The sequence below is a fragment of the Ascaphus truei genome, chromosome 2 (genome assembly GCF_040206685.1).
Source record: "Ascaphus truei isolate aAscTru1 chromosome 2, aAscTru1.hap1, whole genome shotgun sequence".
Taxonomy (NCBI): Eukaryota; Metazoa; Chordata; class Amphibia; order Anura; family Ascaphidae; genus Ascaphus; species Ascaphus truei.
The window spans coordinates 353,207,234-353,218,755 of NC_134484.1; the positions used below are offsets into that span (position 1 = coordinate 353,207,234).

Here is an 11,522-nt window from a genome sequence, read left to right on the forward strand (position 1 = left end):
TGCTAGAGAACCACCTGCAGTTTGTGCTGCACACCTTTAAAGCCCGCTTGATGAGCCAGGTGGCGTCTGGTTAATGGACTCTAGCTGCCATTAACCAGATCCCTGCTGGATTCATCAGCTGCAGACAGGCTTTTGGTGTGCTGCCCTTTTCAACCAGAAAGGCCCCGTCACAATTCCATTTCAGGAAGATAGTTTTTACCACCGCACAAAGGGACAGAGTGCAGAAAATATTCAATCTTCTGGCATTGCTGGAGACTTTGATGGAATCGTGTAAACCATTGGAGAACTAAAGGGCTTCACATTAAAAAAATAAAAGAACTTGGTTATTCCTCATTTTTACAGCAGAGACATGGCTAGAGGATGAACTCATAAAGTTGCAGTTTCTCCAAGGACAAAAAGTGACACCTTTTTTCAAGTTTTATTTTTGCAATACAGGCAATCCTCGGTTATCCGACACAATGTGTTACTCAAAATGGCATTGGATAGCGAAACGTTGTAAAGCGAAACACGTTTTCCCATAGGAACACTGTTTAAATGAAAGGTTTCCATTCCTGAAGGCATTTTTAATGATAAGACACAAAATATTTTACGCAGACAATAAGATATGCAGCACACACATACATTATATAGTGCATATACTGTATCTACTATATATTTGTGAAATCACTGTATGTCTGCGTCTGTTATGGATTACAGGTATTTTCTGGCATATACCGCATAATGAATACAGGTCACAGGTACTTATATACGTAGTATCATAGTAAGGCCTAGTATAGCTTAGAGTATATTCCTGGTTTTCTTGTCTTAGAAATAATAGCTTGTTTTGCTCAGAAGTGGCAGGATATTAGGACAGGTTACAAAGACATAAAAGGGGAACTTATAACGGTAAACACGCCGTGGTTTGAACAGTAACTTGTGAAATCCTAGGTTACTAAATACAAGTCCTAAGATCGTAAACATCATACGTCACAAACCACAGAGTATGGACACATGACACGTGACACACGTACGCAGTAAACAATACACTCTATATTAGGTTGGCCCGACTCCATGTTAGATCAGAGAGAGAGAGAGAAAGAGAACCGAACTTAAGTGTGACATCACACAGATGAGACTGGGACTGGCTGGCTGACCTGACATAATATCTTTTGGTTTGTGAGTATTGACAATGCATATCTAGTTATAATCTCTGCATAGTTAGGAATGGATTGGTAACATACTGTAACTGTTAGCCATTGGCTTATAAGAAGCTTGTTCTGATATTTCTGATATTTCTGAATATTGTTGTAATACAATAAAGGATAAACCTTTTCTTATACAAACTCTGAGTACCCTTTCTTTATAAATAATAATCTCACGATACCCTCCATATATCATAATATGTGAGGGTGTGGCCGAGGCTTTTTCGAGTGCAACATTTTGGTTTGTGTTCTCTGCTTAGAGCAGGATATAACTCACCATAAGGCGACACTTGATAAAGAGAGGTAGGTTGATTGAACCCAGATTATGGCGCCCAACGTGGTTAATTACTCATGAGTTGTATAATAAATCTGACGTTACCCATTTAATCTTGAAAGTACACGTGTATGCTATATTTCCTCTTTATAAAAGAGAAGGTACAATTTTCATTATATATATATATATAGTATATCATGGCTGTTACGGATTTTGCACGAGTTGCAGATCTGAATGTTTTAATGAGGAATCAGTATCAGAGAAATCTGATTGACGGTGAAACTCTGGCATTTGAAATTCAATTTGGCCCGTGGGGACCTGGGGCAAGATACTGCTATCTAACAATAGACACCACAACTGATCCAAACACATATCAGTATGTACAACAGGCATATGATCCGTTAATACACACGATCATTAATTTGACACATAATGCAGCGACTGTCATTTTGGGACAACAGCCTGTGATTGCTACAGGCGTGGACAGACATGGTCCTATTAATTCTGGTGCGAAATATGGGGAGAATCGCACACACTTATTTACACCAGTTACATTACCTGAGTTAACACCAGCAGCACGCGACATTCTGACAGAGCGCGCAAATGCAACTGCAGAAATCACGCTGTTAAGAGAAATTGTTAATGCCCTCTTCGCAATTAGAGGAGCTGCTCCAGCGTTAATTGATGTACCAGCTCGGGTACAAGTTTGTATTCCCATGGCGAACATTAAGGCTACTATTGGAAAGTTGCCAACTAATCCAAAAGACATTGCATTGTGGCTTAATGAGAGAACGCATTGTTTAGATGGGGTATATCCTACACCGACCGCAAATCAGAAACTTGCTTTGGTAAATTCCCTGCTACCAGCGGGTTTGTCAATCACATTAGCTGAAGCACGAGACTGGGATTCAGTCATCAGCAATGTGTATGAGAAAACCCATGGAAAAGTTACGATCTCATCACTGGCAGATACGCTAGGACAAGTTAATAAGACTAGTGGGATTGTAGCAGCTTATATTCTAGGGTTACGCTTTACACAAGGCAACCATGAGATTGTGTGGGGTTGTCTGAAGGCTTTGATTAAGGGACAGGGTTTGCTGTTAGACCTTGAAAGACAAATTCAAGGTGTACCAGTGGAACAAAAACCAGTTATGGTTCCTGAGATTCTGAAAAATACTTACACTCTTGTCGGCAGATCCCTCACTGGTGATCCGATTGGATTAACTAAGCCACAAGCCAGTGACAGAAAACCTGAGAGATCGAACGCAGAAAAGAGGGGAAATTTTCTTGTCCAAGAGAGAAAGTGGAGACCTCCGTTCACCCAGTATCAGACTCCAGTTTATCCTAGAGACGAGCAGTGGGACAGAAGAGGTAATTTTCAAAGAGATAATAGAAGTTTTCAGACTCCCACACAGAGACAAAACACTCCTACACCACAAACTACACAACAAAATACACGCTTTGAACAGCAAGCTCGTAGTGAGGGTGCAGTGTCCAGATATAATCTGAGACAATACATTAAAACTCCTGACAGATATGGGCAAGGCAAGGCTAGCGAAATTAAATTTCGTGACAAGCGTACAGGTTTTGCTACGCAGACTTCAGGATTAACGAACAGCCAACGTGAGGTTAAACAGGCTGCAGCAGCGACGACACCGGCGAGCACAGAGAAATTTGTTGGGAAGATAACTCACCTCCCTACAGACTTCCTCTTTGAGGAATGACAAACTTAACGTTAAACATTCACTACAAGGGAAAAGATTACCCTGGCCTATTAGATACACAAGCCGACATATCCCTTGTAAGAACTGATATTTTAATAGATGAAAATTATGTACACGACATCACGATACAAACAATTGAGGGAAATGGCACTTATCCTTCATATTATTTAGACTTAAAAATTAATGACAGGCGAGTTTCTATTGAATTAGTTGAACATGACAGATTAGGTTGTGACTTTCTTATAGCATACAAAGATGTGGCTTCCTTCTTTACAATAAAAGAGGAAGTTACAGAAAACCGCAAGCATACGGAATTGACTGTGAAATTTGACTTGGAAAAAATTATCACAGATCAATGCAATGAAAGTGCTTTTAATGATAAAACAAAATTGTATAATTGGTTAATGACACACAAATATATTTTTCAACAGTGGGAAAATCAGGTCGGATTTAGAAAACAAATCGTACACAATATTAATACATGTTCTACACTACCAAAGAAACAGGCACAATATAAAATTAATCATGCCGCCTTACCAAGCATACAAATTGTAATCAATGATTTACTTAAACAAGGAGTACTGCTTGAACAGTATAGCCAAATGAATACTGCAGTATATCCAGTGCCTAAAAAAGATGGTTCATGGCGAATGGTGTTAGATTATAGGGAAGTGAACAGAGTCACACCTTCAGTGGCAGCACAGAACACACATTCACCTTCAATCTTAAGCGGATTACAGCGTAAACGCTTTAAAACTACGTTTGACTTAAGCAATGGGTATTTTAGCCACCCAATCACGCCTGAGAGTTATTGGCTAACCGCATTTACCTGGCAAGGTAAACAATTGGTTTTTACACGCTTACCACAAGGTTTTGTAAATAGTCCAGCTTTATTCACTGCAGACGTAGTCTCACTATTGTCTAAATTTGAAAATACAGAAATTTATGTTGATGACGTTTATTTATCACATGACACAGAAGAAGAGCATTTTAAAGCTATGACAGAAGTGTTAATTACATTGACAGAAGCAGGTTACCTTGTTTCCCTAAAGAAATCTCAGCTTGCAAGAGAAACTGTGACATTTTTAGGCTTTGAAATAGCTGAAAATGGCAGAGGCCTCTCTACTAATTACAGAGAAAAAGTTTCCAACATCAGTGTTCCAAAATCACTAAAACAGTTAAGAAGCATTATTGGGTTACTGAATTTTTCAATGACGTTTATCCCAGATTTTAATGTACTGATTGAACCATTACATCACTCAACATCACGCGAGATTAAGTCTGAGCAGACTAGACCGAAAACACCTTTTAAATGGTTAACAGTTGAGGATGAGGCATTGCGAAAGTTATTAGCAGCAGTTAATGATGCTTCCTACTTAGCGCAGCGCGACCCGACAAAACCATTGTCAGCTTATGTCAACATTTCACCACTAGCTGCATACATTAGAATTTACAATGCTATGGAAACAGTACCAATTACATTATTATCTTATGTATTTACAAACACAGAGAAGAGATATTTGTCGCTTGAAAAACTATTATCAGCGATTACACTCACAGTGCTAAAATCACGTGATTTGGCACAGGGACAGGATATCTATATATACACTTCAGTAGCTTCACTAGCAACATTGCAGAAACAGACCATTCCGGATAGGAAGGCGTTAAGAAGTCGCTGGTTAAAATGGTATACCATTATAGAAGATCCCCAAATACATTTTGTGCATGATAAAACTTTAACTACATTAGACGACCTCCCATCCCCCTTTGAAGGGGTAACATGGGAAAATCAAACACACCCAAATGACTTTTACACATGCATTTTCTACACAGATGGTTCAGCTGTAGACTCCAGCAAAGAAGGAGTGAATAAATCTGCAGGTTCAGGAATTGCAAAATATGATGCACATATGAATTTGTTGCATAGTTGGCAATTACCTGTAGGAGACCACTCTGCACAGTTTGCAGAGATTCATGCTTTAGCTTTTGCTATGAAAGAAGCACTTACAGTTAAGGGACATGTACTTATAGTTACAGATTCCGCTTATTTAGCACGTTCAGCATTGCAGGACCTACCAATTTGGAGATCAAATGGATTTTTAAATGCCAAAAGGAAACCACTAACGCATATAGCTAAGTGGAAGGCCATTGCGGCCTATCTTGATCAAAAGCCTGATATTGAAATTGTACACGAGCCAGCGCACAGAACGCTTGGTTCATCGGTTCATACTATGGGTAACCAGTTTGCAGATAGTCTCGCGCAAACTGTAAGTCAGAAATTTGCCGTTAACAAAGTGTTAACAAGGGCACAGTCAAAGTCAGCCAGTCTCGATGCAGAGTTGTATGCTTGTCTGGATACCACCAGGCCTAATCCACCTGGGTATCCTAAGAAATACTCATTTAAACAAGTCAACAATAATTGCATGGTTGTAATTGATGCTAATGAATTCATTGTTCCCCCTGTAGCAAGCAGGATGCAGATCGCTACGCAAGCACACGATAGTGTGGGACACCCTCACCTAGGGAGAGAAAATGTTTTGTTGACACTGAAACACAAATACTGGTGGCCGAACATGAGGAAAACAGTTAAGACAGTTCTAAGCAACTGTAAACCATGTCGGTTGGTGAACGCTCCTAATCATCAGACCCCACCATTTATTATTAATGCAATACCGAACAAACCGTTTGATTTAATATATTTGGACCATATTGGACCTTTGCCAGCATCACATTCCTACAAACATGTTTTGGTTTGTGTTGATGCTTGTACAAGGTTTACGTGGTTATACCCCGTTCGTGGTACGACATCTAGCTCTACGCTTAAATGTCTCAACACCTTAGTAAGTGTGGCTAAGCCCAAGGCCTTTCATTCCGATGGTGGACCTGCTTTCACAGCAGCAGAAACCAAGGAATGGGCCGCAACATTAGGTGTTGATTGGGCCTTTAGCTCACCGTGGCATCCGGAAAGCACTGGAATTGCTGAGCGTAGAAATTACGAGGTAAAACGACTTTTAACCAAAATGCTATCTAATCGTCCTACACAGTGGTATCCACTCTTAGTTACGGTTCAAATTGGCCTAAATAATATTCCTAACTCAGTAACTGGTAAAACACCCCATGAACTGTTATATGGTACTCCTATGAATACACCGTTTACTAATGATTCTATTTCTGTCCCAGGGAGACTTGAACAAATATTAATTTTACAGGAATTGAGGGATTCTTTTTCCCATACAGCCCACACACCACGTAATCCTGCAGCTTGGACGCCGCAGATTGGACATTCGGTCCAGGAGAGGGTTGCTAAAGTAAAGCCGTTGCGGCCTAAGTGGAAGAAACCTACCACGATACTTAAAAAGATAAATGAAAGAACCTTTATCATCCAAGATACAAAAGGAAAAGAAAGAAAAGTGAGTATCGATAATCTTAAGCCTACAGCACATTGCAGTAATGTCACTGTTCAAGATGGAGGAGACACCGTATCTGCGACAGACTTCGATCGAGCTGCAGCCTCTCGAAGCACAGATTGCAAGACAACAGGATGTGGAAAATAATCACGCAGGTGAGGTCCTACAAGCTGAAGCTGACTTCCCTGACAGTGACCAAAGACATATATATGTGTTACCTGCCATACCGGATCAACGCAACATTTACCAGAAGGCCTATCAAACAGTGGCTAAGGTGATCACAAAGAAAAGACTGTTAAAGACTATTTTGTGTTTCTCAATCTGTTTTGCTTTTCTAGCAATATCAGCCAGCGTTATTTTCAGGTTACAATGGCATTTTGTGACTCAGCAAGAAGGAGAGATCATCGACTGGAAACGTACAGCAGCACACGGTATTACCACACCAGACTCCGGCATCGTGAAACGAGGACTACATTACGATTTGAAACCGGTGGACATACAGTCGGTGGGTATACCTCAAGGTGTGTATTGGAAGCCGTTTCCTAAACCTATCATCCAGAAACGAAAGACTTTGGGGATTTCACAGGTTGTGCTGTTTGATTCTACTGTGCTAGCTAAAGAAGCTGGTATAACTACGCCAGAAGGAAGGAAGCTGGTGACACAACATCTGAATGCACAGATGCAACAGCTGCAATCTACAAGCCTGAAATATGATTTACCCCTTCATGACCATTGGAAGCAGCAAAGCTACCGTGAACAACGTTGTCATGCTGAATTTGGACATTGTTATTTCATTGACTTTCAAGGAACACGTAAATGGCCAACGAAGGAGCTGAAAGCTGATCATTGCCCTCGGCCTGGTGTGACCATGGACAATATAAGGTATAAGCAATACCCTATTTTCTATCTGAATACAGGTCAAATTACTCAGAACGGATTCGTTCCCAATGGACAGACTGATCCAAGAGTGGCATTCTGGGAAGGTGCTGAAGAAGAAGAGTACAGAATACCTGGGGGGGTAAGACCGTATATATCTGCTGTTTTTTGTACTGACAGTATTTACTCAGGATGGTGGAACTCATCAATAACCGCTGAGGACCTGTTACACAAACTTCAAGATGTGATGGAAGATGCTAAAACTGGACAGCTAAAGACAGCAGCACTTCCGAAAGAATGGAATACAAAAGGTGATGGTATGTTGTTTCGTGAACCTACAGCATGGGACACTTGCACTCAACCACGCTTTGCTACATTTACCAATACGACATACTACAGCCATTCATGTAAAGGTTTCAAGAATGCGTGTGGTATCACATTGGAGAAATTGATTAATGAAGGAATCTGTGATAAGGACACTACAGTATTCAAGTACGGTTGTAAACCGTGTTCCTTTTATTACAATCTCACGCAAGGCTATTTTAACTGGCAACCGAAAATGATTGATCAAGGATTTTTACATTTTTCTGGGTTACGAGGTTTTTGGTGTGTGGAGCGAATAGTGATTATGAAACCTAATTACAAAGTCTACTCCCTGTTCCAGAAATGTCTCAATGATAGTTTGCATATGAATGTTGACACGGTAATCAGGGCAATGAGCGATTTGATGAATGTTCAAATAGCTCCAGATGATAAACCCTGTGAGTATGACACGTGCACCACACGTAATATTGTTAACATGCCCTACTCAGAGGCAATGTGGGGTACGAATGCAACGATTAATGCCATAGTGTATTATGAAAATGACACAGAATTCATGAATGAATGTAAAGTTTCAAGTAAAACATCTGCAAGAAAATTGCTTACTAACGATGATATTCTTATAACCACAGGACACCTGCTGAGTGATTCTGTTTCTGTTATAAGTCAAATCTCTGACTCAAATGATGAAGAATTAAGGAGAGGTATTTTGGTGTTAAGAGATCACATGATAAAATTTGCTTCCTACACAATTTCAGATATAACAGTGTTATCTGAAGAAATTAAAGCTTTGGTTATTCTTAATCACATTACTTCTATCAGGTTAACATTGCAAAGTAAAAAGGTTGACATATCACTTTTAAATCTCACTTTAATCACACAGACTCTCAATTTAAGTCCGAAAGAATCTGAAATCCTGGCATATGTTTCACAAACCACAGTTTATGACATACGAGAAAGAAACCACAGACGGGTTCATAACCCTGATGACTCATTATGGGAAGTTTTTATATACTATGAATTATTTATTCCAGGAGACGTGTATACAACAAATTGGGAACTGCTTAATTTTGGACACATAACACACACAGGTTCTTATTTCGCAAGGATGCAGGTTGCGCAACCATTTCAATACATGTCTGTGAAATGTGATCGTAAATTTTTCATCAGCACTATAAGATGTGTTGATAGAGGTTACTTGATTTGTGATGACATTATACAGCACATGCCTTGCAATGATCAAATGCAAGGTAGCAACTGCCCGATAACTGTAATGCCTATTCAAACCCCTTTTACATTAATTCACAGCCTAGATAATGGGAGTTACATAGTGTTATCTACAGAAAAGGATTGCGATATTCCTCCTTTTCAGGCATCACTTGTCACGGTTAATGGGAGTATACAGTGTTATGGTACTACACTTATTCCACCTCTGTTACATCAGAAATTCACATCTGGAGTACATTTCCAGGTACCAGCTATCACACTGATCCTTCCTCACATGACAGCCTATTTGGCACATTTAAAGAAGATGAAGGTTACTATAGGGTTCACACATGATATAGTACATACCCTTTTACAGAGAGTTCACAGTGAATTATTACGTGTTGATTTGCACCCAGGTGATTTTCCCCAGTGGTTAACTACACTAGGTGAGTCATTGAAAACTTTTTGGCCAATGACAGGTAATTTTTTGACAAAGATAGGCACTAGCCTACAATCTACTGGTAAAAGTATCTTTAGTGGACTGGGAAATGCGTTTGGAATCCTAGGTTATTTAAAACCAATATTGTTTTTTATTTTAGGGATAATAATCCTTGTTATTTTGCTTCGTATTTTCTCATTTCTTCCGAAGATGAAGATGAAGAGGCGTTCAGCTTAATCACATTTTGCTTTATAGCATATATTCTTATATTTTTACCTAGATACTAATATACTGTTTTAAGCACACAGGTCAAATCTAACCTGCTGCAGTATGCTTTGTTGCAAGGACACAGACGAAAAGAAAGATGCTTCACAAATCTTGCGTCTACCACGTTCCTATCAGACCTCCATGAGGATGTACTTAGATGAACTGGTTTTGCCAAATCGGAAACCCCGCAAAGTGCATGCAGTTCACGATACGATGAGAGACTTTATGTATCAGGACTCTCTTGCTTCCTCTGGACCGTTTTCTGTTTTAACACCTAATGGGACATTGCTACCGCGTAGCTTGCTAATGTTATGTAATTTTTGGCAAGTGAAATCTTTGCTGTCTCTTGGTGATCAACCCAACTTCAAGTGTAGAGACATCCACCGTCAAATATTTCAAATGTCTTTTTATACAATTGAAGAAGGTCATATCAGTATTGTCAGCCACGGGTCATATAATTGTACCACTTTGCTTGCATGTTCAGGTAATAAACATCAACATTGTTTTGGTGCCCGTTGGAATACTACGCTCTTGAGTGTGTATGAAAGCCAACATCAACCCGCTTTACAATTGGGTGATTTTTACAAATTGATACCTTCCCATCGTGGAATAACTTGTGCACATATGCGCAGTTGTGGGTGTTTTGGCGATCAGTCACATACTCCTATGAGTTCAAGCTCATCTACATCAGAGAGCTGTGACACTGTCTTCCAATAGTACACATAATGAATATTTTCTGCTTTGATAGTTTTTCCTGCATTTGCAAAAATATGATAATTATGTGTAGGAGAGGGTGTTATGGATTACAGGTATTTTCTGGCATATACCGCATAATGAATACAGGTCACAGGTACTTATATACGTAGTATCATAGTAAGGCCTAGTATAGCTTAGAGTATATTCCTGGTTTTCTTGTCTTAGAAATAATAGCTTGTTTTGCTCAGAAGTGGCAGGATATTAGGACAGGTTACAAAGACATAAAAGGGGAACTTATAACGGTAAACACGCCGTGGTTTGAACAGTAACTTGTGAAATCCTAGGTTACTAAATACAAGTCCTAAGATCGTAAACATCATACGTCACAAACCACAGAGTATGGACACATGACACGTGACACACGTACGCAGTAAACAATACACTCTATATTAGGTTGGCCCGACTCCATGTTAGATCAGAGAGAGAGAGAGAGAAAGAGAACCGAACTTAAGTGTGACATCACACAGATGAGACTGGGACTGGCTGGCTGACCTGACATAATATCTTTTGGTTTGTGAGTATTGACAATGCATATCTAGTTATAATCTCTGCATAGTTAGGAATGGATTGGTAACATACTGTAACTGTTAGCCATTGGCTTATAAGAAGCTTGTTCTGATATTTCTGATATTTCTGAATATTGTTGTAATACAATAAAGGATAAACCTTTTCTTATACAAACTCTGAGTACCCTTTCTTTATAAATAATAATCTCACGATACCCTCCATATATCATAATATGTGAGGGTGTGGCCGAGGCTTTTTCGAGTGCAACATTTTGGTTTGTGTTCTCTGCTTAGAGCAGGATATAACTCACCATAAGGCGACACTTGATAAAGAGAGGTAGGTTGATTGAACCCAGATTACGTCCCAAGGGTCAATCGCATTGGACCTTGGGCCTGTCACTCCTGCTCAGGCCATGCCCGCCCCCGCACACCTCATTGGCCTACGTCCAACACCAATGCCACACTGTCCCACCCCTCACTGACTCTCATTGGCCTGCGTCCAATGCCCGCCCCCGCACACCTCTCATTGGCCTGCGTCCCACCCCTCACTGACTCTCATTGGCCT

At 39.9% G+C, this 11,522-nt stretch overlaps 1 protein-coding gene across 3 annotated transcripts; it reads left to right on the forward strand.

The window, feature by feature from the left end:
• Positions 1 to 615: 615 nt before the first annotated feature.
• LOC142487474 (uncharacterized) lies at positions 616 to 11,206 on the forward strand. 3 transcript variants are annotated; one of them, XM_075586873.1, is made up of 2 exons: positions 616 to 1,155; positions 6,417 to 9,868. In XM_075586873.1, the coding sequence occupies exon 2, from the start codon at positions 6,630 to 6,632 to the stop codon at positions 9,663 to 9,665; it is 3,036 nt and encodes a 1,011-aa protein (XP_075442988.1). In that variant the 5' UTR covers positions 616 to 1,155; positions 6,417 to 6,629; the 3' UTR covers positions 9,666 to 9,868. The 3 variants fall into 3 exon arrangements, with proteins under 3 accessions (XP_075442988.1, XP_075442990.1, XP_075442991.1); XM_075586875.1 differs by lacking the exon at positions 616 to 1,155 and having other exon boundaries at positions 2,856 to 7,779; positions 9,730 to 11,206; XM_075586876.1 differs by lacking the exon at positions 616 to 1,155 and having other exon boundaries at positions 2,856 to 7,779; positions 9,737 to 9,811.
• The last annotated feature ends 316 nt before the right edge of the window (positions 11,207 to 11,522 follow it).

Bases quoted from the DNA above. Each gene is read 5' to 3' on its own strand.
- LOC142487474 (XM_075586873.1), top strand. From the start codon at position 6,630: ATGTCACTGTTCAAGATGGAGGAGACACCGTATCTGCGACAGACTTCG.